Here is a 27385-nt window from a genome sequence, read left to right as displayed (position 1 = left end):
TGTAATATTGTAATGAAAATAAACCATTCATTCATTCATTCATTCATATTCTCATTTATTTTTATGCTTGTGTTCATTTAAGTGACTTTTGAACTCAAGCTTCCTTATCAGTCTGGAAGCCTCAAAGGTTTGGTCTTATTTTTGAATGTGGACAGTAACAATGAAGCAACTGATACAAAATAAAATCTTCTGTCTCCTGGGAAAATATCATATTCTCCAGTTTTTTTCTAACATAATATGTGTTTTTGTTGATCTTAACACATTCTCAAATTCAGTTTTTTGGGCTTATAGGGTTAGAAACAAACAAAAACATTATAAATTTCTCTAAAGAAACATTTTGTACAACATTAACAGATGAATTTTGTTGATTAGAAATATTATTAATTCATGTTTATAATGTAATCTATTATTTCATTCAATTTTGTCCCCTTAATTTCAATATGTCATATTATACATTGTACAGTTGCATTTCTGCTTGTATTTTTATTGTAGGCACTTGAATTTTTCCATTCCTGCTACTCCCTGCAGTGTTTATACTATAACATGTAATGTTTACAATGCAAATAAAGATGCTGTGCAATTTCATAGGAATTTTGCTGTAAATATTGTATTTTTTCTTCTAGAAGGAGAAAATATTTATATCTACGCACTGTGTGCGTTGTGTGCTGCTCTCTTTTTTTATTCAAACTATTCTTCTATTTGCTGCTGTTGCACTGTACATTTCCCCGCTGTGGGATCAATAAAGGTTAAATCTATCTATCTATCTGTCTATCTGTCTATCTGTCTATCTGTCTATCTGTCTATCTATCTATCTATCTATCTATCTATCTATCTATCTATCTATCTATCTATCTATCTATCTATCATGTTCTGTTGATAGTTTATTTTAAAACCCATTTTAGTAAAACACGAACCTTAAGAGGAGCTCCTGAACTCAGCACCACAAATCGCGAGATTTTAGCTCATGCGCGAGAAAATGACGCCAGACACGCGGAAACTGTTTACCTTGGTAGCGGCTGATCGCGTTTTAGCCGATAATCGAGAACAGAATCAACCAGTGTTGTGTTAGTTTTTGCTTCAAATCGAATATTTTTATTTTTTTTTAGTTTCTCAAAATGGGGAAAGCAGATTTTCTTTCTCCCAAAGCGATAAGCAACCGGATAAAATCCAAAGGTCTGCAGAAGTTGAGGTGGTATTGTCAGATGTGTCAGAAACAGTGTCGAGATGAGGTGAGATGAGACTCAAATCGGCCTTTTTAGAGTGTTTATTGTCGCTGATGGCGTTTTAAACTTACGTGTGTTTGCTGTTTGTTGTCAGAATGGCTTCAAGTGTCACTGCATGTCCGAGTCCCACCAGAGGCAGCTGCTGCTGGCCTCCGAGAATCCTACCAAGTTCATGGACTACTTCTCTGAGTGAGTCCCAGTCTGTGATCAGCTGTAATCTAAACAAAAACACGTTAATGGTGTTCTCTTTAAATAACGGAGTTCACTCCCGTTTCCTTTCTCGCAGTGAGTTCAAAAGCGACTTTCTGGAGCTGCTCAGTCGACGATTTGGTGAGAAATGATTGATTTGTATAAAAAAAATGAAAACCTTGTTGTCAAAATGTAGAATAACACCATTCCAAAAGTACAGTTAACATAGATTTGATTAATAGAAAACTTAATAAAGAGCTATTCGAGATGAACTGTGCCAGAAAAGCAGACTAGAGCAGGTTGAGTGTTAATTTAAAAAAAAAAAAAACAGGGTTTCTGCAGGGCATTAAAAAGCATTAATAGTCATTAAATTGATTTAGCGAAAATTAAGGCCTTAAATGGCATTAAAATCATTAAATTTGGTTCTCAAAGGCATTAAAAATTCTTTCTGCGGTTTTCAAGTAAATATTTGATAATAATAATATATAGTTATAGACTGCGATTCGTCAGATATGTGCATCTGCGTAAACATTCTGAAGCATTGTGATAATTGTCCTGGCCGGTTGGGTACAGTTGCCAAAAACTGCTTGTTTTTAAAGTGGCCGGCAGGCTGGACCAGGAGGAGGAGAGCTGGGAAATGGGGAAATGCAAATTCCTTCAAAAATGGCTGGAAAACGTGGATTTCAGAGAATGACTGCAGCCTTTTGGAGGTCAGGGGTGGTTTCTGGATTCAGAAATAGTGAAATGAGGGGACAGTTTTCATATAAAAATCATCTTTTACAAAAAACAAAACCATGTAATTTGTTGAGTTCACGGTCAAGGCATTAAAATTTTTACAGTATAGCATTAAAATGGCATTAAAAACCATTAAATTTGACTGGCCGATTTCCGCAGAAACCCTGAAAAAGACTTTTTAAAAATGTTATCGAATCCATCAATCAGCTTGTATACTACTGATGTAATGCTTGTAAGTTAATAGATTTAATTGTGGCACAACAGCCCGTTCAGCTTGTGTATATAAATCAGCTACCAAGGTCTGTCTCTCTCAAACTACACACATAAACTGAAAACATTAAAAAGTATTCAAATACAGTAGAAAGAAATACGCACAAACAGCTTTTATTACTCATCTGTCAGATGTTTAGGCTTTCAGGGTTGAAACATCTGTACATTTCATTTAACTGAATCCTCAGGTTCCTAACCAGCAGTTTCTGTGTTGCTAAAAACTTAAAGAATGAAGTCAGTCTGATGTTAATATACATTAAAGTAGATCTACATGTTGTTTAGTCTCTCTGACTCATCCCAGAATAAGCCTTTAAAGATTAGACAGTCCCAGATATTGTTCAAAGTCTACTTATTTGTAATTTACGAACCAAAACTAAACTCTAAAAAATATTTAAGCTGAATTTTAAAATTTCTTGTTTTTTGGGGTTTTTTTTACATTTTCTCACTCAAAAAATGTCTCTTAAGTCTTCAGTGTCTCCAAAAATACAACTTCCACCGTAACACACATCCTGAATTCTGTCTGAATTGACGCAGAGTGACACACAATAAAATCAAAGCTTCTATCAAATACCATATTTTTTTAATCGACATCTAAACCGATTGTCTGTTTGACAAGCAAGTAATTCCCATCATGCCTTGAGGTTGTGCAGTTACTGGAGATCAACTGCAGCATCTGCCTCTAAAAACTGCACCTGCCTCAATCTGACGATGTTATTGTTGCTTACATTTGCATGAAGTCAAACAGAAACTGAGCCAGCATGCATTGTGTATCGATCTGTGATCAATTCTGTGAAGGCCTGGTTTATCTAGTCTGAGCTTATTATCAGTAATTAGTAATCAAGGAGACCGATAACCAATAAACTGTACATTAGAAGTAAAAATAAACATGGAATAGCACAAATTCCGACACAAAACTTCACTAAAATGTCTTTGTTTACTTATATTTTCCATCTCTTTAGTTGCAGAGAACACTTTCAGCATTTATTCTCCACTAAATGTGCATTTATTGACTTATTTTTCTCTTCCACAGGGACCAAGCGAGTGCACAACAACATCGTGTACAACGAGTACATCAGCCACCGCGAGCACGTCCATATGAACTCCACACAGTGGGAGACGCTCACCGACTTCACCAAATGGCTCGGCAGAGAGGGTAAGCTGACGGAAAAACACTTTACAGTGTCACATATCATGAACAATAGTTTATAATAGACTATCATGTTTAAAAGAAAGAAGTTGAAAGCTCCACTGTGCAGCTGTCATGTTAGAAATAAGCAGCTGCATTGAGAGCTCACTGGGAGGTAAAATCAGTATATTAACCTGGACGATTAGCAGTTTTCTACCACCATTCCTGTCTTGAATCGTTTGCAGTAGCTGTTGTAATACTACTGTAATGCATTTTTAAGTTTTTAATAGCTTTCCATTACAACACTTGTGCAACAAGATGGCGCCCCGAGCGGCCGCCTTGGTGTTTCGCTGCGCCTTGTTTTGTCTGTTTTTGTGCGTAAATTGTGTGTCCGCCTGCCCTTACACTCGCGAGGAGCTACTGAACATCAGGACTATCACCCCCACGGACCTACTTCCAGTTTTTTTAGCTTCCGCTGCCGATTTGGTTCACTTTTTAGTCAAAAGAGTGAGAAGACGAAGGAGAGGGAAGAGAGCGGGTGTGCTTGCACGACTTCGGCGGAGAGGCTCGCGCACGGCTTTACCTGGGATCTTCCTGACCAACGCCAACTCACTCTGCAATAAGGTGGACGAGCTGCTTTTGCTGATGAAGAACAAAGACTTCTCCTCCTCGTGTGTCCTGTGCTTCACGGAGACGTGGTTCAACGGGAGCACACCGGACAGCGCGCTCCAACTCGAGGGGTTTCAGCTGCTGCGAGGCGACCGCGATGCGCTCTCGGGGAAAAGCAAAGGTGGAGGAGTGTGCTTCTACATCAACAACAGCTGGTGCACGGATGTGACTGTGATCTCAAAACACTGTTCTCCTGCTCTGGAATATCTCTTCATTCACTGCAAGCCCTTTTACTCCCCACGAGAGTTTTCCTCCTTTGTTCTGGCCGCAGTTTACATCCCGCCACAGGCAGACGTGCGTGAGGCTCAACGCGCTCTGGCGGATCAGATTCAACAAGTGGAGGGGGCCCTTCCGGACTCCCTGGTTATTGTACTTGGCGACTTTAACCAGGCGAACCTGAGCCACGAACTACCCAAGTATAAACAGTTTATTAAATGCCCCACCAGAGAGGAGAACACGCTGGATCACTGTTACACTACAGTGAAGGACGCTTTTCGCGCGATTCCCCGCGCTGCACTGGGACTGTCAGACCACGTGATGGTCCACCTCATCCCCACTTACACACAGAGACTGAAGCTCACAAAGCCTGTTGTGAGCAAAGCAAAGAAGTGGACTGGTGAGGCTGTGGAGGAGCTGCGCACATGCTTGGAGACAACTGACTGGGACGTGTTTAAAGGAGCCACAGTCAATCTGGACGAGTACACGGACACTGTGACCTCATACATCCACTTTTGTGAGGAGCGCATTCTGACAACGCGCACCAGGGTGAGTTATGCCAATGACAAGCCGTGGTTCACACCCAGACTCAGACAGATTAGGAAGGAGAAAGAAGCAGCGTTCAGGAGCGGAGACAGAGACTGCTACAAGGAGGCTAAATACCGTTTTAGCAGGGAGCTGAGGAGAGCTAAGACTGTGTATTCAGAGAGACTCCAGCAGCAGTTCACTGCTAATGACTCTGCTTCTGTGTGGAGAGGACTGAGGCAGATCACCAACTACCGGCCTCAGGCTCCTAAAGGACAGGACGACAAAGCCCTTTGTCAGAAACTGTCCCAGCACTACGCCCGCTTTGACACCTCGTCAGCTGTGCCCAGCACCTCCCCTCCCCCCAGCACCTCCACTGCTGCCACTGTCACTTTATCAAAGGCAGACCCCCCCCCCCCATCCCCCCATGCCTTTTCCCTCTGTAAGCAGGATGTGCACAGACAATTCAGCAGACTGAACCCGCGCAAGGCCCCAGGTCCTGATGGTGTTTCTCCCTCCACTCTGAGACACTGCGCGGAGGAGCTGGCTCCTGTCTTCACGGACATTTTTAACACCTCTCTGGCGTCATGCCACGTGCCGGCCTGCTTCAAATCTTCTACCATTGTCCCCGTCCCCAAGAAGCCACGGATCACAGGACTCAACGACTACAGACCTGTGGCGCTCACCTCTGTAGTCATGAAGTCCTTTGAGCGCCTGGTCCTGTCCCACCTCAAGACCATCACCACCCCTCTCCTGGACCCACTGCAGTTCGCCTACAGAGCCAACAGGTCTGTGGACGACGCAGTCAACCTGGCCCTCCACTCCATCCTGCAGCACCTGGACTCCCCAGGAACCTACGCCAGGATCCTGTTTGTGGACTTCAGCTCTGCTTTCAACACCATCCGCCCTGCTCTGCTCCAGGACAAGCTGTCCCAGCTCAACGTGCCCGACTCCCTCTGCAGGTGGATCATCGACTTCCTGACGGACCGTAGGCAACACGTGCGGCTGGGGAAGACTGTCTCGGACTCGGTGAGCATCAGCATCGGTTCCCCCCAGGGCTGTGTACTTTCCCCCCTGCTCTTCTCCCTGTACACCAACTGCTGCACCTCCAGCCACCAGTCTGTGAAGCTGCTGAAGTTCGCAGATGACACCACCCTCATCGGGCTCATCTCAGACGGTGATGAGTCCTTCTACAGGAGGGAGGTGGCCCGGCTGGTGTCCTGGTGCAGCCACAACAACCTGGACCTGAACGCCCAGAAGACAGTGGAGATGATCGTGGACTTTAGGAAAGTCACAGCCCCACCACCCCCCCTCACCCTCACTGACTCTCCCATCTCCACCGTGGACTCCTTCCGCTTCCTGGGCACCACCATCACCCGGGACCTCAAGTGGGAGCTGACCATCAGTTCCCTCCTCAAGAAGGCCCAGCAGAGGATGTTCTTCCTGCGGCAGCTGAGGAAACTCAAGCTGCCCACCAAGATGTTGGTGCAGTTCTACACGGCCATCATCGAGTCCATCCTCACCTCCTCCATCACTGTGTGGTACGCTGGAGCCACCATCAGGGACAGATTCAGACTGCAGCGCATTGTGCGCACTGCTGAGAAGGTGATCGGCTGCAGACTTCCATCTATGCAGGATCTGTACGTCTCGAGGACCCGGAGGCGTGCAGGTCGGATCATTGCCGACCCCTCTCACCCTGGACACAGACTGTTCACCCCCCTCCCCTCAGGCAGGAGACTAAGGTCCATCCGGACCAGAACCTCCCGCTACATGAACAGCTTCTTCCCCTCTGCCATCAGACTGATGAACACTAGATGACTCTACGTCACACACACGTGCCTATGTTCAGCAGCTCAGCACCGACTCATCAACAATTACCACTGTTTTTTGCACTACAATATTTGCACTACGTGGTGGCCCCCACCACCTGCTGCTACTGGTCACTTTATTCACTTAGTCACTTTTTTGTTGTACAGTGTACTTAGTTGTTAGTTTTTATTATAGTAGATGTTAGCTTTTATTATAGTATTTACTTTATCTTTATCTTTATTTTTATCTTTATTTTTATCTCTACTATTTGTTAAATGTTTAATGTAGCAGCATTGCACCGAGTCAAATTCCTCGTTTGTGAACCTCATGAACAATGGCAATAAAACTCATTCTGATTCTGATTCTGATTCTGACAACAACCTCTTCCTCTGACTGTAGTAGGCGACACATGATCGATTCATTATGTGCAAAAGAAGAGTCACATGTAAGTTAGGCACATAACTCCATTTTTGAGTTATTAGAGGTTCTTCCAAAAACTTTTTCTCTGAATCGAGCTGTTAAAGGTTCTTCCAGGAAGCGTATTGAGCGAGGTTATGAAAATTTCCTTGACGCTGTGTGTCGGATCACATATTTTTGGATGCATGAGTGCAGAAACCAGACACAACTGTATAAAATATTTGCACTAATGTGTTGAATATCACTTGCAGGTTTGTGCAAAGTTGACGAGACCCCTAAAGGCTGGTACATCCAGTACATCGACCGCGACCCGGAGACCATCCGGCGCCAGGAGGAGCAGGCCAGGAAGAAGAAGCAGGATCTGGACGATGAGGAGCGGACCGCCAAGTTCATCGAGGAGCAGGTCCGACGGGGCCGCGATGGAAAGGAGACTGAAGTGAGTTCTGGAGGGACAGACTTCAACCTATTAGTGCTCTCGGTTATCTAAATACACCTGAAGATGTTTGTTTTTGCAATAAAAGTCATGCTTTTTTCCTCTATTGTATCCTGCAGGAAACTCCGGTTTTCACAGAGCTCAAACGTGAGAGTGAAGAAGAGAAAGGTTTGGGTTTTTTCTATTGTGAGCAATAGATTTGCAAGAAACTTTACCTTCCAATCACCTCTTTATGGTTTCCCCTTACAGTTGCTTTCAACCTGGGAGCCTCTTCCTCTGTCGCTGGTCCGTCCAGATCAAGGTACAGAGTCTCAGAGCAGGTTTTATATTATCTAATCTAAACTTTGTGTCTCTAACTGAGTTTTTGTGTCTCTTTACAGTTCAGCTCTCGGTGCCAGCGCTCTGAAAGCAGCTTCAACCTCAGTGAAAAGAAAAGACACATCCTCCGACACCAGAGGGGAGAAGAAGAAGAAATCTGCTCTGGAGGAGATCATCGAGGTGGTGATTCTGGATGTGTTTGTGTTTAGTTAGAAGCTGCTGCTGCTGGATGTTCTGATCGGAAGTTTGATGCCTTTTTTCATTTAGATGGAGGAGAAGAAGAAGAAGTCGGTTAGAACTGATTACTGGCTGCAGCCCAACATCATAGTCAAAGTCGTCACCAAGAAACTGGGAGAGAAATACCACAAGAAGAAGGCCGTCGTCATGGTAACGATGCTTTGTTTTTACTTTGGGTCGCTAACTGCACATCTTCCCACCAAAACTAAACCCAGAGAGCACATTATTATAGATTTATTAGTATATATTATTATAAGATTTTTTATGTTTTATTCTGAGTAAATTCTAGCTCCAGAATTTCAAGATTAATAAACTTAACCTGACTCAACTTAGAATTAACTTACCTTATCTTGGTTTTAAAGCCTCTTCATTTGCCCCCTGTTGATTTTAAGATGTTTGTTTTAATCTTAAATCTTGTAATGGACGACTAGCTCCTTACTATTTATCTGACATGTCGTTCGATATTCCCCTCTTACATCCATAAGATCTTCTAACTCTGGTGTCTTTAATGTTTTCTAGGCTATAATTAAGAGCTACTGTGATGCTGCATTATGTGTCATCAGTCCTCATTTTTGGAATAACCTTCCAGTGGAGCATCCATTTCAGTACACAGCTTTAAACCAAACCTCATAACGTATCTTTTTAGGTCCATGCTTATGTAATTTTTATGTAGTTTCATGTCATTTATTTACTACTAGACCTGTTTATTAGCTTTACTATGGACTTTTGTCTTTTATTGGCATACATTTTATCATCATTTTGACTTAATTCTCTTTTTTTTAATTGATATAAAACACTTTATTCTGCATTTTCTATATGTATGAGTTGTATTATTTTTAAATAAAGTTATTATCATTATTCTATTTTGCTGTAGGAGGTGCGAGACAAATACGGCGCTGTGGTGAGAATGATCGACTCCGGAGACAAACTGAAACTGGACCAGAATCACTTGGAGACGGTGATACCTGCACCAGGTAAACAACCCAAACCCTTCAACCCGTACACCCCACTAAAGCCTTCTACACATTATTAGGAGCAGTAATATGAAAATGATTGTGAAACTTCCTGCAGGTAAACGTGTTTTGATCCTGAACGATCAGTACAGAGACACGGAGGCTCTGCTGGAGGGGATCGATGAGAAGAACTTCAGCGCTACACTCACACTCGACTCAGTAAGCTGTTGTTTTTTACACTTATGACTGTTTTTCATCTAAAACAGTTGAATGTCGTGTTAGTCAATGTTTTAGTGTCTGTATAAAGAAATGCTCTACTGTGGACACAGAAAACAAATGGATGACTATTATGTAAGCCCATTACTCTGCCAAGGAACGTGGCGGAGTAGTGTGACAATCGGCGTATGTTTGTCTGTCCGTCTGTTATTCTGTCTGTGTGCAATATTATTCAAAACTGGACCAAAGGATTTAGATGAAATTTCCAGGGAAGGTCAGAAATAACACAAGGACCACCTCATGAAAGGTGGTCCTTGTGTTATTTAAACTTATTATAAATATAATGTATTTTAAACTTACTATAAACATAATGTATTTTATTTTTATGTACTCTGTATGTTATTAAATGTTCTGTATTTCTAACTTGTGCAGCACATGTTTTTAAATGTGCTCTAGAAGTAAAATGCCACTTACTTCTTTCTCAGGGTCAGCAGAAGGGGAAGAGAGTGGACGTCGCCTACGAGGATTTCTCCAAACTGGCCTGAACAAACAGACTTCCAGGTTAAAACCTCAGGTAGCTTTTTTTTGCTGAGAGACTCTACTGTGTCAGAGTTAATTCCCCAAGACTCACCTGTACATACTCATATCCCACAATGCACCTGTTTAAGGAGACTTGGAGCAATATGTTTGGTTTGTTTCCTTTTATTTTGTATTAATATTCAAGTCGATCTCAACATTGCAGATGTAAATTTTGTCCAAATAAATCTGATAAAAGGAACTAATGTAGAAAATTGTTTCTATAAGAAAATGATTAAGAAATGTAGTTACACTTGTGACAAAAAAGTTACACGTTCTTTTCCTCTTTTCTCATCTGGCACCTTTTGAACGGTTGTAGTTTTCTATGTAACATTGCTGATAGTAATGATAGCAGCTGCTCAGGGCATCTGGAGGAAGCTGTTTAGATCTGGGACGATGTAGTCGGTGTAGTGGCCATCGATTAAGCCCTTCCCACTGTTATGAATGAACCAGCAGTAGACGCTGGAGCCACGTCTTGTATCGCTTCTGTAGTCCTTCTGCCAGCCCCTGATACACAAACATGAAGTTTATTAGTCTACAATGTGGCTGTACAGCCATGATTGAAAGTTTACATCCACTTGTAAAGACCATGTACACTACCATTCAAAAGTTTGAGGTCATCCAGACAATTCCATGTTTTCCATGAAAACTCCCACTTTTCTCCATGTGCTAACATAACTGCACAAGGGTTTTCTAATCATCAATGAGCCTTTCAACACCATTAACTAACACAATGTAGCATTAGAACATAGGAGTGATGGTTGCTGGAAATGTTCCTCTGTAAAAATCAGCTGTTTCTAGCTACAATAGTCATTTACCACATTAACAATGTCTATACTATTTCTGATTCATTTAATGTTGTCTGCTTTTCTTCAACAATAAGGACATTTCTAAGTGACCCCAAACTTTTGAACGGTAGTGTATATCATGGTAGCCTTAAATTTCCCTTTTCCCATGCATCTTTGTCACAAAGAACAAACATGCATTTTTGCTTTTTCAATAATTTATTACAGATCTTATGAAACTATCAAAAAATCTGTTGGGTCAAAAATATACATACAGCAATGCTAATATTTTCAACATTTTCACCTCAACTAGGTGCTTCTGGTTGTATCTTTGACCATACCTCTTGACAGAACTGGTTCAGTTCAGCTAAATCTCTTGTCTTTCTGACTCAGACTTGTTTCTTCATCAGTCCACAGGTTCTTGATGGGCTTAAGTCAGGACTTTGGGGAAACCTGTCTATAACTTCTAGCCTTATTAAACCATTTCTTTACCATTTTTAATGTGTGTTTGGGTTCATTGTCTTTTTAAAACATCCAACTATGTCCAAAATCCAACTTTCTGGCTGATAATTTTAGGTCTTCATGAAGCTCGTGGAGGTCAACCTCCTCCTTTATTGTACAGCATCAGTTACACAGAGCATAATACTGCCACCACCATGCTTGATAGTTGGTTTGGTGTTCTTGAGTTTAAAAGCCTCACCTTCTCTCCTTCAAACATACTGCTGGACATTCTGACCAAATAGCTCACTTTTTGTTTCATCTGACCACAGAGCTTTCCTCCAGAAGACCATTTCTTTGTCCATGTGATCAGCATTGAAGTTATTTCAGTCTGATGACTGTATCAGTGGGGTCCTATTTAATTGGGTCAGAGGAGTCATCAGCTGTAGTCAACCATAATCACTCAGTAGAAGGTAAGAGGTCACTAAGAAAAGTGATTAGCACAGCTTTCTAAATTACCAAAACTGATAATTCAAGTTGCTGTATGTATATTTTTGATCCAGCAGGTTTTGTAATTTTTCCAGAGGACCTTTAATAAATCTATAAAAGACCCAAAACGAGGATTGTGACAAAGATTCATGTGTTTCAATGAGTCCATCATAGAACATTCAGAGTTATAGGCGTCATTGGAAACTCAAGACGGCCATGATATGCAAGGTCTTTACAGGTGTATGTAAACAAGGGTAAACTTTACCTGGTGACCAGCAGCTTGTTGCCCTTCACCTCCATGGTGGCCTCCTTCTTCAGAGGGTCGGGTCCTTCATGGATGTCGTACACACTCACCTCAGGAAAAGGTTCTCTGGAAAACTGCCCTGTGAAGTCACATTTTTTAACTTAAACACATTAAATAAACCATTGTACAGAGGTAAACAATGTAGAATTGTTGGGGTTAATCTATTTTAATCTATATGTGTATTGATTTTAAACCTGTTGTAGAGGCTTTCCTACCAGTGCAAGAATAAAATAGTCTCTAGAGAACTAAATTCCAGTCAAATCAACAATTAAGAAGACATTCCTTACGATTTAATTTAAATGTAATGACGTAAGAACTTTTACCTGGAAGCTCTTAAACGTTCATTAAACAATAAACTTGAGTGTCAGATATAACTAAAAATGAAATGATCTCCAATTATGTCAGAAAGTACTTGATAAATCAGTCTAAAATTTCTCAAATATATATTTAAATATCCGTAGTTTTTGATAGAAAAGTTTCAAACAAATGAGAGGTGGTAGAGCAGGAGGCCCCTGACGATCTAAGTTAAAGTGATTTATGGTGCAGTACTGATACTGGCCACTAGATGCTGATGATCTAAGTTAAAGAGATTTATGGTGCAGTACTGATACCGGCCACTAGATGCTGGCTCCAAATAAATTAAGCTACAGCAACATTTTCCCAAAGTTTTCAAGTCTTTACATCAAAATCTGTACTTTTTTGAACATTAGTTCTAATCTCAATAGATATTTTCACTTTATCTAATATGTGTTTTGTTTGCATTTCTGAAAGTCATCAGATATTAAAGCCTAAACAAACAAAAGTTATCAGCTCATTACAGGCTTCAACCCTTTTCCCCAAAGTCTAGTTTTTTTCTAGGCCTGATAATTTACAATGACAGCCTTCTTTAGGGAATCTTTGAGAGAACTCATCCATATTTTTCTGCAGTCTAAAGCATGAGGATTGACTTACAGCATCAGAGTAACACCCTTCAGGTAAACGTACCTATGAGTCCGTGGACCAGAGGGGAATACTGGTTGTTGTTGGGGATGTAAACACCCAGGAAGTCCACATTAACCGGATGTTTCTTCCACACGCGGTGAAGCAGCACCATCACCTGGATGTTATTATTTATTGTGATGGTGACCTGAGAGTTCCTCACAGTGGAGATCCTCACCCTGAAACGGAAACACGGCAACAGAAACTGAGCCTGACGTCAGGACAAGAAAGGCCGATGACGGAGTTAAAGGTGCTTCGGGTACCCGTCCTGTGAAATATCGGCCGTGGCCCCCCAGGTGAAGGAGTGGTTGTTTCTGCCGTCGCTCATGTCGATGCTGTCGGTGCTGACCGTCACGCTGACTCCCTCCGGCTGGTAGTAGATGGAGATGGTGCCGAAGTAGGTGTTGATTTTGTTTTTGTGCTTAGATCTGATTAACTGTCCGTTTACCACGACACCTTCAGGACAGGAGAGATGGTCAGAAAGGAGGGTTAGCACCTGAAATCTAACGTCACACTGTATTTTACTGTTCTATAAGCATCAAGCTGCAAATCTGAAACATTCTATAAATATCATTAGAAGTTGAGCATGTTTTCTTGCTAAGGTTTATCTGATATGTACACTTAATATTTTTGATTGAAGGAATAGCTAGAAATTTCAGGAAATGCACCCTGTAACATTTTTTTCCAGAGTCAGACAAGAAGATCGATACCTCAGTCGTATATGTGTCAAGTTAATGTGAAGCTACAGCCAAGAGATGCTTGTCTTAGCTTAGCATAGCTTAGCTTAGCAAATAAAGTTCATTTATACAGCATGTTTTAATATAACCTGAGTTGACCAAAGTGCTATACTTGATTATAAAATCCTAAAAAACAAGAAAAAAATGATAACAACTTGTGATACTAAAACATGAACACCATAAAGAGCAATTAGAACTTACTGAAAATGTGTACAATTTGAGTTTTTTTCCTGGAGGATGAACATTCTATTCCAAAGTTTTTGAGATGCTACTGCAAAGGCTTGATCTCCCTTACCAATGCTGATTTAAACATTTCGTTTAAACAGTCTGTGGTTTTGGATGAGGTTGGGGACCTTCACTTTGTTTGTGCTAATGCTGCACAGCTAGCAAAGCCCTTACCGTGATTATGATTTTGCTTTTTATCAATAAAACTGTCTTTTCCTGAGTCCTACAGATGCAGCAGATGATTTAGAGCAGAGTTTGTTTGCAGTGGTAACCAGATGTGGTTATAAACGATCTATAGATAATATAATGTGTCATGCGTCTCCATTAAAGCTGGGGTAGGCAGTACTTTTTTGGTACTACTTTGCAAAAATCGAAATAAACCTTCTGGCATATTGCAATTGAAGTGGTCTGAGAGACTTCTACACCTCTTCCTGGCTCTGTTTTTTTAGATTTTAGCAAATCTAGCCTATAACGAAGACCAACAACATGTCTTTTCACTGCAAGAATGTGAGATAAAGTAGTAGTATGAAGAAAACCCACATTTATAGTAGGATGTGGTGCAATGAGATTGAAGGAGGAATTTCACTATGGAGAACAGATTTCTGCCCACCACAGCTTTACCATGTAGCAGCGATGAGTAAAGTACCTGCTCCACTGTCGGACACCAGGTTGAGAATGTGACCAGGTTTGGAGTCGATGTTGAAGCAGACATCCGTGTCGCTTCCAGGCAGGTGGACGATGAAGTGAGGGTCATTATCCACTAGAAGAGAAACCCTGAAGCTGGTGAAACACTGAGTTTACACGTTAACCCTGCAGCTGGAAAAAAAAAAAAAAAAGTCTAAATGTGTTACCTAAGTTGACCTGCTGAGGCAGAGTCCAGTCCTCTGGACCCTTGTTGGCCTGACTGGGGGGAGCTGGAGTTGTCATCTGGACCCAGGGTGGAGGCTGGTAGACGACCCGCACCGGAGCCAGACCGCTGGACGCCGAACCTCCACTTAACCCTCCTCCTGCATCCATGAGAGACGGTAAAATTATATTTATTTAGATTCATTTCATCTCAGATCATCAGGGCCTTTCTGCTCGACCATCTTTGGTTTGCTTGAAACTTTTTTTGAATCGTAAACTCTGTATATTTGAATATCTTTGAAATTTTAGCTTAATATATCAAATATTTTTCAAAATTTTAATTTTTTTTTAAATTATCCACTGACCCACTTTTTCAGTCCATTTTGACATTTGACATGCTTTTGCTAATGTTCGAACAATAATATCTCAGAAACTATTACAGATAAAAGCCTGACATTTTCACTGTTATTTCTCATCATATCTGTATTTATTTACCTAGTTAAAATATGAAATATGAGGTGAAACTATGATTAAAAGTTCAATTTTTTGAGCTCACATTAACAACAATATTGATGCTGTAGAAATCAACTAGTGATATTTTAAACTATATTGTCAAATGTCACAATAATACAGAAAGAAATACTTCCATATACTAGATCAAATAGTCTGTAATTATGGTCATGAAAAGCTCCAGTTTTGAGCACACATTAACAAAAATATTGACAAAGCAGAAAAGTATTGTGGAAAGCATTCGATATATCAAGATAAAATTTTTTACAGGACTCTTTATGAATATCTGTATTTTACACTATAAAAAGTGTGGCTAATCAGAAACAGTGGAGCAGAAATGTGATGCTTTGAGATGGAACGATCCGCTATAATATGACTGTGCTGCTTTCTGTCAGGCACCTGAGCAGCAGCCTTGCTTGGGGTCCTTCGGGGAGTCGGCCAGCAGCCTCTCCTTGGCGTCCTCGCTCTCCACCAGCAGGGCGGTGAGCGGAGTGACGAACTGATGCTCCACGGCCAGAGCCATGATCCGCTGGGTGATCTTCCTCTTTTTAACTGCTGTCGGAGCCAAAGACCTGGAGGGGATTCACACTGCAACTGTTACACACTGACAAAACCACAGATTCACTCTTCATTTTAAAAATAGAATGTTTTCTGACTATTGTATGCAATTTTGACATGCTGAAACACATTTATTTGCATTTATTTCTACTTATGGATCTGGTTTCTTTACTGTATTCTGAATTTATCCACCTGACATGTTTCCTGTATTAAATCTGGAGAGTTTTTCATCACCAGGTTCAGTCTGCAGCCTCTCACCTCTCGCTGATCAGCTGTTTGATGGTCAGATAAGCCCACATCTGTCTGGCGAACCCGGTGAAGGAGTGCTGCTGCTTGGCCAGCTCCATGTCCAGCTCCGTGGTGTCAGCATCCGTCTCCAAGGTGAGGTCCAGACGGGCCTAAAGGACGACACGCTGCTGTCAACACACGTTTTCCTCATCTTTGTTCACCTGTGACCTTTGGTTTGCACGCCTCTGGGAGGATGGACATTTGATAGGTCTCCCAAAGCGACATAAAAGATGGAAGATGGTGATAAAATAGTGTGTGTGAGTGTGTTTTACTTGCTCCATTTTAATTTGAAACTGATTTTGCTTCGTGCTAAGGTGTCACTAATAGATGATACTAATTTTTTATAACCGATGGTTCCCAAGCTTTAACCTTTTAAGTTTAACATATAAAGTGTCTTTTTGGTTCTTTAGTGTCTTATTTTGCATGTTAGGTGTCTTTTGATCATCGTGTGTCTTATTTTGCACATTTTAGGTGTATTTTGATCATCGTGTGTCTAATTTTGAAAATTTTAAGTGTCTTTTTGATTACATTTGTCTTTATTCTGTCTTTTTTTGGACAATTTAGTGTCTTTTGGATAATTTTGTGTCTTATTTGGGACATCTTAAGTGCCTTTTTGCTCACTCTCATCCCTGTGTGGTGATTTTAATAGCAGTTTGGCTGTTTCCACAGAGATGCAGGACTTTTTTGCGGTGAATAAAAATGTGACCAAAAAAATGCAAAGAAACTACTTACATTGAAGTTAAGTGAATTTTTGTGATTGTTCCACTTATTGCCTGCATATAGTGAAGAACTGTAATTGATTTTTTTTCTCAAAACATCCAAGATTGCTTCATTTGAATAATAGTTTTTGGTCTTAAGAGCCAAAACTAACAAATATTAAATGTATTAAAACCTCCTGAACCTCAAAACCTGCGAGCAGGTTTTAAAAGCACGGTATATCTTTTTTAAAAAATAGCAAAATGACACCATTTATCTGTGAAATCAGAAATAATCATCAGATTTTTACAACTTTCAAATGGTCTTTTAACTAATTAACTGTAAAGTGCAGTTTCATCAGGAAAAACAAGCAAATCTAAGCTTATAGATTGTGATATTTCGACAGTCGCTTTATTCCACATGTATCATTTAGAAATACACTAAAAATATACAGTTTACACTGATCAAATTCTGTAAAAAATAAATAAATAAATAAATAAAGATTCAGTTCAGCTTGATGCAACTAAACAACTATTAGTGACTCAGCTGAGACAAACTGTCATGTGATTTTTTTTTTTTTAAAACCAGCAGACTCTGTTTATACAGAGCACATAAGAGACGAGTATGAAAACAAACAGTAAAATATCTATATGTAGAGTCACTTTTTTTTATATAGTATTGATCACAGCTTGGAAGATGTTCTACAAGTTGATTTCAGGTTTTTCAAAGTTTGTAAAATTGGAAGAAAAAACAAAACCATTTCTGTTTTTTATTTTTTATTATTTGTGGTCTTATTACTTTGTTATACTGCAGACAATTTTTGAGTTCTCTCTTGTCTTGGGGTCATTTTGCATCTTGTTTTGAACTTTTAAAGTGTCTTTTTGATTAAATTTGTCTTTTGTTTCTTTTTTTTTTACCATTTTAAGTGTCATTTTGGTTATTTTGTGTCTTATTTTAGACATTGTGAGTGTATTTTGATCAGTGTGTCTTTTTTAAAAAACTTAAGTGTCTTGATTAAATTTGGTGGTTTTTTTTGTCTTTTTAAAAATTTTTGGTGTCTTTTAGATAATTTTAAATCTTATTTGGGACATTTAAAGTCTCTTTTTGGTTCTTTTTGTGTCTTATTTTAGACAGTGTATTTTGATCGTTGAACATTTTTGAGTTCTCTGTTATTTAAGCCACAGATTTATCAATTTGAAGTGTCTTTTTGGTTCTTTTGGGTCTTATTTTACACATTTTTAGCGTCTTTTTGAACATTGTGTGTTTTATTTTGAACATTTTAATTGTCTTTTGGTTCTTTTGTGTCTTTTTTTAGGTGCAGGGCTTTATATTGCAGTGAAAAATGAGCCCCCAGTGAGTAAAATGTGACAAAATTGCCAAGAAACTGCTTGCAGTTCAGGGGATTACAGACAGGAAACTAGTGAACAAGATCTTTGGGCTTTAAAGTAAGTGATGTCATGCCACCATGTTAAATGAGTGGATGATTGTGTTTTTCACTCACGGCAGCAGCAGTAGTGATGCTGGTCAGAGTGTTGGTGTCTGACGGCAGAACTCTTCCAGCAACCACCAGCTCCGAGCCGCTGAAGTATTTATCGAAGCGGTTCTGGGTGACTTCAGACACCGAGTCCTCTGGGAACTGGATGGTGATTCTCCTCAGCAGGGGAGAGGAAACCTGGCTGTAAAACGTCTGCAGAGAGAGAAAGGAGATTCTGTGTGATGATCAGGAGCTACAAGGGTTAACAGCATTAATTCTAAATACATTTGATTAGGAATTTGGAAGGATTTAGATTCATTTCAAGGAGTTATTGCTAGATTTGGATTTGCAAAAACGTCTAAAAGAAATAATGAGCACTTACTTGCCAAATAATAACAGTCAGACAGTTTAACTTTAGAAACTGTGCTTATTTAAAACAGGATTAAAATGCAAAGATTACAGTTTTTAAGAATGTCCAACAGAAGAACTAAGACTAAAAGGCACAAAGCTGGAGTTTATTCTTCTGTCATTAAAGAATGTATCAGATTTTCCTTGTTTGAGGTGAAATGAGGAGAAAAATGTGCTGTTTTCGTACCCGAAGCTGCTCTGCGGCGTCGTGGTTGGCGTAGATCCTCTGAGCCATCCCCCTGTTCTCGTTGGCGATTCGCTCCAGGAAGTCGTAGTCCACGTCGAAGCCGATGCCCAGCGAGAAGAGAGAGAACTCCTCCCTCATCACTCGCTTCACGTTCTTCTGGATGGTGCTCAGCTTTATCTCTCCTGCAGAGAAGAAACCACGTCAGGTCAGATGTGTCCTTTAACATCCATTTTAGAATCATTATATATTCTAAAGAGCTGAATTCACTAACTATTCATCTTTAATATCTAAAATATTGGCCTTAAAGGACCATATCTGTGTTTTTGTCTATTTCTCCTAAGAGCAAAGAGGAGCTCAGTCAATCAAAAGTGACATTTTCTTTATTTTTTTTGTTTAGTTATTACAATTTCTGACTTCTGATTGGGTTAGCAGACTAGAGACCACCAAAAAAACGTCTCTTTGATCATGTAAAGTACATAAAAGCACCAAAGTTACTCCATCTCAGATCATCTCTGATTTCATGGAAATGTTTGCATCATAAACTATGAATATTTAAAATGATATCTGTAAAAGTTTAAATTCATTTATCAAATACTTCCCAAGATAGACATTTTTAAAAATTGCACTTTTTCACACACTGAAATTTGAGGTTATGTTTGAATGACAACATCTCCGCAACTATTAAAGATAAAATCCTGAAATTTTCAACATTATTTCTCATCACGTCTTTGATTCAGAATCTGTAATATTGTATAAGTAGATCAAATAATCTTTAAATTATGGGTGTGTTGAAACATGAAGAAAAATGTAAATCGTCATGAACAGTCCCATCTCTGAGCTCACATTAACAGAAAACTGATAAAGCAGAAGTCAACTAACGACATTTACTGAACCACATGTAGCTGCATGTCAGAATAATACAAAACACAGCACATAGAATACTTTATAATATGAAATACTTGGTTACAAAAATGAAAATAAGGTTATTTTCACTGAACTTTCATTACTGACAGAGTGGGTTTGACAAGTCGTACCACAAAAACAAAAATATTGATAGATAGTCTGATCCAAGTAGAACAGAATTTCAAAATAGTTCTCAAATATAACACAAGTAGTACGTTTTTTAATATGGATTTTTTTTCACCTGCTATAACTCATGCATGGATTAAAGGAGTTCTAGTCTGACTTATTGGTTGCACATTTCACATACCTTTTCCCTCTCCTTCCATTATCCGTGTGTTACCACTTTTAAAATCCCCTTCATTACGGGAAACAACAACTATGATCTTGTGGCTAGCAACCTACCACACTGAAAATCTCAAGCTTTTTAGGTGAATTTTAACAGCATTGCTCACGCTCCAACGTGTAAAACTAAAACAACTTCCCCCAACACTATACGAAATACAAACAAGTCAGAGTGTTTTCTCCCTCATAGCAGAAAGATAATGAGGTGTATCGATAGTCTTGCACTGCCAGATCATTCAGTGCTCTAAATGTTAGTTTAACTTCTGTACAGTTTTTGTTTGTTTTGTTTATATAAGATGAAGAAATGCCACCCTCCTGCTTGAAACCTGCAAAATACTGAATTCTTACCTGTATTTTGCAGGTTTGAAGAAAAATGCAGTACTCTAGTATGCTTTTCTAAACTTCTGGAAGATGTTCACCTACTTTTTCCTTCAAGTGCACCCTAACATAGCAAACTGGCCCTGCATATCATGTATACTTAATACAATTAGATATGGAAATTACATGCAAAAATGTACTGCAGTCTTTACAAAATAGTTAAAATATGACATAGACTTGCATGTATGGTCCTTCAACGCACATTTTAACCACTCTGGGATTCAACTGCCAACTTTAAACAATTAAAACTCAAAATCTTTGGACGAAAAACAGAATTTGAGTGATTTTGCTGAAATTTTTCTTTCTTACCAACGGTGGGGTCTCCGTCAGACACCAGGATGATCATGGAGACGGATCGAGAGTCGATGAGCCCCTGGTTGGACGCCTTCACCAGCATCTGAACTGCTCTCATCAGGGCCTCGTTGATGTTGGTGCCTGGAATCAGTGACACCATTATCAACACATCTTGAAGTTTATCAGGTTATCAGAGCAGCCCTGCTTGGTTAGAGGATCGTACTCAGTCATACCTCCATTGGGTTTGATATTCTGGATGTATTTCTTGGCGTCTGCGACCTGAATAGAAGATCCAGGAACCAGCTCCTCGCTCCAGCAGCGAACGTTGTGGTTGAAGTCGATGACGCTGAAGTTGTCGTCGATGGTCAGGTCGTCCAGAATCGCCTGCATGGCCTCAACTGTCTGGGAGAGAAGTTAGGACTTAGATGCACCACATGGAGGCAGTGTTTTCTAACAGATCAATGAGTGCAGAACAACTCCCTCCGGTTGTCACTCACTTGCTTCATTTTGACGCCCCACATGGAGCCGCTGACGTCGATGACAAACACAATGTTTTTGGGCAGAGGAGAGAGGTTGGACGGGGCGAAGAAATGGACAAAGTGACCGTCTGAAACCTGCAGGAAACAGTGTGAGCTTCAGCAACAGTTGTCTCCAAACAGTTTTTTAGCTGTTTTCAGTAATGGAGTTGAGAAATCAGAGTTGTTATGTGATTTAATGAGTGATACCTGCAGTTCTCCAGCGTTACTGTCTCTGTTCACGTCATATTTGACAGTAAAGACACCATCTATAGCGCTTCCTGTGCAGTTGTCACACTTTCTCTGCTGCTGTAAGTTGGGCTTGAAGACAACATGAGCCTAAGGATGAAGAGAAAGAAAGAAATGTAACTGTGATAAGTTTGAACTTTTTTGGACTTCAAAGTGTCTAAATCTCCAAATTTGCCATAAATATCCACAAATCTTGAACTCAGTGAACCAAGTTTCAGTGACACATGAATTTAAATTCTACATTATCTTACAAGATGTGGTTCTATTTCACTTAAAAGTGGACCCAACAACATGAGAACACATATATTTATACATTTCTATGACTAAAATCACTAATTTATTACATTTTGTTGGGGTAATACTTGTGGTTGTTTCCGGTGTTACCTTGTCTTTAGTGGATGTAACTTTAATCAGATCTGAGAACTGAACTCCGAGGGTGTTTGGAGTTTGAACCGAGGAAATTCCCTTTGGCTCATAGATGTAGACATCCACCTGAGAACAGACGGGGTTAAAGATGATTGCTGGATCACACATTTATGCTCAAAGAGTGTAATAATCTGAGTATTCTCACCTGGAACTGCGGCACCAGCCTGCCGGGCTGCAGGTACAGCGAGTGCTCGTAGAAACCCAGCTTCCTGTGCATCATCTCCTGGTAGTGGAGCTCAAACTCGATGTTGCTGCCTGGTGGGACGTGGACCTCTGTTTTGAAGGTCTCCATGTCCTGGGAGTTGGCTCTGTGGAGCAGCAAAACGTTTTTTTTATTCAGTTTAAAGCTGCACAGATGCTCCAGGATGCCGCTTCGGGACCTAATTTCAAACATACGCTGACGATGCTGTCATCTTCACTAGTGCCAAAATTACTCAAGAAGCATCCTCTATATTTACTTCAGCTCTGGTTCAATGAGTGGCTTTTTAAATCTCAATCAATGTATGATGCTCACAAAGCTACCATCAGACACCAAACATTCAAAAGTCTTTTTGGGAGGACAGGAACTAGAAATTGTCTCTGAATTCAAATATCTTGGCGTGACACTTGATTCCACGCAGTTTCAAGAGCAACATTAAAAGAATGTCTAATACAGTGAAATTCAGCCTGAACAACTTTAGACAGATTAGACCTTTCATAACACTTGGTGCTGCTAGAATGTTTCTACATTCCATGATCTTATCACACATTAAATACTGCAGAACATGCTGGTCGCTGACAGGTGTAAATACGTGCAAAGTCATGGAATCACTCTATAGAAAACTGTTAAAGGTCTTCAATAGAAAACCAATGTCATGTCATATTTGTAATATCTTAGAGAAGTACAACTCATTGAGCTTTGACAATTTTAAAAATTTTAAATGTGCTTGTCTGATCTACCAGGTGGACTCGCCCCACCCGTATGTCTGACTTTCTAAAAAGAAGAGCTCACAGCACATCTCAGGACCAGGGCCTCCTTTAGAGGGGGCTGTGAGGTCCCACACAGAAAAACACAGATTTAGAGAAAGCCAGTAAGATCTGGAACAGTCTTCCACTCTCCATAAAGGAGTGTCCCACATTACCAACCTTCAAAACTCACCTTAAACAGTCTTGTGACCATTGACCTTTAACTTCTTTGTGTACTTTTTGTAATATGCTTTTATTGTGACCTACTGTCCTATGTTTCACTGTTCTGTTTTTTCTGTTTTTTGGACTCTGGATGTAAATTAATCTGGTATATTTACATCTATTGCTGTCTAAATAGACATTCATTATTGTGCACCATCTTTATCAAATAAATAATTAAATAAATACCTGATGATGCCGGCTGCCTTTCCTCTGGCTCTGGCCTGAGCGTACAGGTTCCTGGCTACAGTCTTCTCCTTCACCGAGCCCACGAATGTGATCCCGTTCACATTCCTGCATCACAAAGAAGATAAGATTTAAAGCGGCTCTGTGCAGTAGAACAATCAGACTGTGGATCTGGGCTCACATGGTGAAGTTGGTGATGAAAGCCCGTTTGGGGATCTGGACGTTGAAGCCGATGCTCTGAGCTTTGGAGCCCGAGTTGACCACCGAGCTCCTGACGGTGGTGTGAGCGAAACGAGACGTGATGCGACTCTCCACCTTGTAGCTCTTAACGGTGATGTCATCTCCACGGATGGCCTGAGGAGAAAGCAGAGGAATATCAAGAAGAATCTACACTACCGGTCAAAAGTTTGGGGTCATCCAGACAATTTCATGTTTTCCATGAAAACTCCCACTTTTCTCCATGTGCTAACATAACTGCACAAGGGTTTTCTAATCATCAATTAGCCTTTCAACACCATTAGCTAACACAATGTAGCATTAGAACACAGGAGTGATGGTTGCTGGAAATGTTCCTCTGTACCTCTATGGAGATATTCCATTAAAAATCAGCTGTTTCCAGCTAGAATAGTCATTTACCACATTAACAATGTCTACACTGGATTTATCATTCATTTAATGTTATCTTTGTTAGAAAAAAAATGCTTTTCTTTCAAAAATAAGGACATTTCTAAATGACCCCAAACTTTTGAGTGATAGTGTATGTTTCTGGGATGCTTTTCTGCCTTTATAAACTCATTTCTCATAGAATTACTCAAGTTTCTCAACAGAATGACATTTTATTTTGGACTTTGTTTCCTTTGTTGACCTAATTTGATTTTCCCTTCGGCTATGTTGACATTTTTTAAAGATCCTCTCCAGTGATAATCAAGTTTTTCTACCTAGTTAACATTTGGTGCTGTTTATATGCTATGAGCGAAATAAGCACTTCACACCATAGCTGAGTATTTCCACCTTGAAACTGCAGCATAATTATGTCAGTTTCAAAAACACAGATTCACATTTTTGGGCTTTCACAGGTAACAAACCTTAAGAACCAGTCCTGTGAACTCACAGGTTGGAATTTCCTGTATCATTATTCTTCTAAAAGCAATTCATCATAAATAAGTCCCCCAATTGCAGTTTGAGATTACATACAAGCTGAAATAAAATGTAAAACCTGATAAAAACAACATTACAATACAGCTGACTTGATACCGCTGATTTGATTTCTTGGGTGGAAACAGAAAGGGGAAGCAGAGCAGCTTCAACATGGACTAAAGTCAATAACCTGCCAGTCAGGAGAAGCTCTTCAAACAGCAGAACATTGATTATCAGATAAGCTTCAACTGTGTCACAGTGCAGAAGAGCTCCAACAACAAGCAGAGAGTCCTACCTCAAAGTCTTCCTGCTCCTCGCTGGTCAATATCGCTCTCTGAAACAAACCAGTCATCACATTTTTTATCTCCTCTTAGAGCAGATTATTCATCACAAAGTGCTGCTGTTTAATTAAAACTTGAAGCAGGATTTAAATCAGGGTCAGATCAGGTTTGTTTGTTGATGCTTTGTGAGTTTTTTCTGTGTAATCAGTGAGATGTTTCCCACCGATCGATGATTTCAGGAGTTACAACATCAACAAGACCCACATTTCAAGCTGTGTGTTATGTATGTACGTGAAATAAAAGTCTGGTAGTTTGGAGGAAATTCTCACCTTGTGTCTCTCATGATGATCCTGAATATGCGACTGGAAAAAGAAAGAGAATTAGTATGAAAATCTGATATGATGGTGAAGTGAATAACACATTTTTTTGTAATTTTCTCCAACAATTCAAGAAAAAGTTGCAAATTTTTTTGATTTGTATCTAATTTAGATGAAAAAAATGCACCAAAAAACGCACAGATTGCTTTGCATTCCAAAATAAGAGCCACTAATCAAGACAAGAATTACATTTTATTCTGAAAAACTAACAAACACAATAAAGACAACTTTAATTTTTAAGTAAAACAAGATAACTTAGACATACATTTTTATTTTTTCCTGCAACAAATCAATGAATAGTTGCTTGTATTTTTTTCACATTTAGACAAACTGCTGGATTTTTAATTGAGTTTTAAAGCTATCAAAGGTATAGAAAAGTATTTAAATTTCATTTCAAAAAACTATCCACACAGGAAGGTTTTTCTGCAGACACAAAAGGTTTAACACAAAAATAAATAAGACATGAATTTTCCATGTTTTCTGCAACAATTTATGGATTAGTTGCTTGTACTCTTTCACATTTAGACAAAATTTTAAGTGAGTTTTAAAGGCCAAGGGCCAAGGCAAGGATTTAAATTTCATTTAAATACATACACAAGACAATTTTTGTACTAACTTAATAAAAGATGCAACTTTTAAATAAAAAAGAAAATTAACAAGATGTAAATTTTGTATTTTTTTGCAATAAGTCAGTAGTTGCTTGGATTTTTTGACACTTAGATAAACTTAAGTGAATTTTAAAGCAAATTTTAACAGTCAAAGGTCTGAGCAAGCATTTCCATTTCATTTAAAAAAAAAAAAAACACTAACATCTTCACAAGAAAATTTTGTACCAATATAAGAAGAAAATCGGATTTGACTAAAATGCAAAACAAACATGAATTTTGTCCTTTTTTCTGCAACACCTCTGGGAATAGTTGCTTGTATTTTTTACATCTAGACACACTTCAGTGAATTTTAAAGCACGTTTTGTAGATCTAAAGTTGGGGTAAGCGTTAAGATTACACTGAAAAAACAAAACAACAAAGGCTTTTAAATTATATAAAATTCAATTCTTTTGCAAGATTTGCCTCTCAGAGTTTGTTTCTTAATGTGTCTCTGTATTAAAATTAATGAGAGAATCATAAAATTCACACATTAAATTTAAAGTGAAGTTTTGTCTTCAAAATAAGCCCAACAACTCTCAATAAACAAAATCTACCCACATATATCAGAATATAAATGAAGCTTTCAGCTTTCTTCACAGACAGTTTGATTTTTACTCTGTTCTGTAGATAAAAAGTGTTTTTTTCACCCTCCCACTCACCGTCTCGTCCTCCCATTCGCCGTCTATCACAAACTCAAAGCAGCTTCCCTGATGGAGCATCAGGAGCCCCAGAAGCAGCAGCAGATGCCTCATGATTTACAGGCCTGAAGCTCACACACTCATGTCCTCACACACACATTAATAAAAAAAACAACACTCTGGAGAGAGTCGGTCCGTCTGCAGGGAACCTGGTGGAAACAGAGCAGAGCTGAAGGTTAAAATCCACTGAACTGATCGACTCCCTGCTCCAGTCAATATTTGTTGTGCTTCATGTCACCCACAGAGCAGAAGGAAACTTTGAAACTTGACCTGCAGAGTGGGCAGATAAATAGGACACATTTGAGTTTACAAGAAAAGCATATCATTTTGGACTTTATCCACAAGATGGCACCAAAGTCAACCAAACTGCTGATCTTTTAAGTCTTGTTTTCCACAGTTTAATGCCAAAAATGGCTCCTAATTTTGAAATTACGCTTGATTTTTTGAGAGGGAAATTACACGTTTATACACTGTAATTTAAACACAATAACATAAATTAAAATGCAAACATGTAAAATCAAAAACGAAACAATGAAAGAGTCACAGAGAGACTGAATATTCAGCTAAAGTGCATTTTTTAAATTCCATTTAAGCAAAAATACACTCATAAAATAAGCCTCTACTTATGAGGATACATCATTCATAGTTTAAAAGAATATTTATAAAGGAAGAGGAAATGTGCAAATACTTCTTAGTCATGATGAGGTCAGTTCAGGCAGCTGATGGAAGGTTTTGGCTCATTGCCTTCAAGGCTCCTTGTAAACTGCAGCTCCTTTGCAGTTTTATAATCAAATCATATCATATCAAACCTTGATTTTATTGTGAAAGAGCCTCTTTACACTGCCGCGACCTCTGCACTGTAAATTAATTGAAAACATATTAAAGGTGCAGCAGGTAATGTCTGCCACTAGGGGTCTCTCAATCCAAACACCAACAAAAGATGTAGTTTGATG

At 39.4% G+C, this 27385-nt stretch overlaps 2 protein-coding genes across 2 annotated transcripts; one reads left to right on the top strand and one right to left on the bottom strand.

The window, feature by feature from the left end:
- Positions 1-976: 976 nt before the first annotated feature.
- On the top strand, positions 977-11198 carry kin (Kin17 DNA and RNA binding protein). The gene is made up of 12 exons (XM_023278450.3): positions 977-1229; positions 1318-1412; positions 1510-1553; positions 3448-3570; positions 7431-7615; positions 7732-7780; positions 7862-7913; positions 7993-8110; positions 8198-8317; positions 9042-9141; positions 9239-9339; positions 9822-11198. Exons 1-12 carry the CDS (start codon positions 1116-1118, stop codon positions 9879-9881), a joined length of 1161 nt encoding a protein of 386 aa, XP_023134218.1. The 5' UTR covers positions 977-1115; the 3' UTR covers positions 9882-11198.
- itih2 (inter-alpha-trypsin inhibitor heavy chain 2) lies at positions 10023-26634 on the bottom strand. The gene is made up of 21 exons (XM_023278449.3): positions 26394-26634; positions 25040-25072; positions 24725-24763; positions 23474-23646; positions 23296-23400; positions 22088-22250; positions 21901-22008; positions 21478-21606; positions 21250-21366; positions 20986-21154; positions 20768-20893; positions 18836-19017; positions 18268-18453; positions 16041-16180; positions 15624-15796; positions 14720-14875; positions 14515-14628; positions 13170-13362; positions 12913-13085; positions 11890-12007; positions 10023-10419 (listed from the first exon to the last, which is right to left on the bottom strand). The coding sequence occupies exons 1-21, from the start codon at positions 26484-26486 to the stop codon at positions 10272-10274; spliced, it is 2838 nt and encodes a 945-aa protein (XP_023134217.2). The 5' UTR covers positions 26487-26634; the 3' UTR covers positions 10023-10271.
- Between the last annotated feature and the right edge of the window lie 751 nt (positions 26635-27385).

Source organism: Amphiprion ocellaris, chromosome 21, assembly GCF_022539595.1.
Source record: "Amphiprion ocellaris isolate individual 3 ecotype Okinawa chromosome 21, ASM2253959v1, whole genome shotgun sequence".
NCBI classification, from domain to species: Eukaryota; Metazoa; Chordata; class Actinopteri; family Pomacentridae; genus Amphiprion; species Amphiprion ocellaris.
The sequence above is the reverse complement of the archived record's forward strand: the minus strand, read 5'-3'. Positions and strand labels throughout refer to the sequence as shown.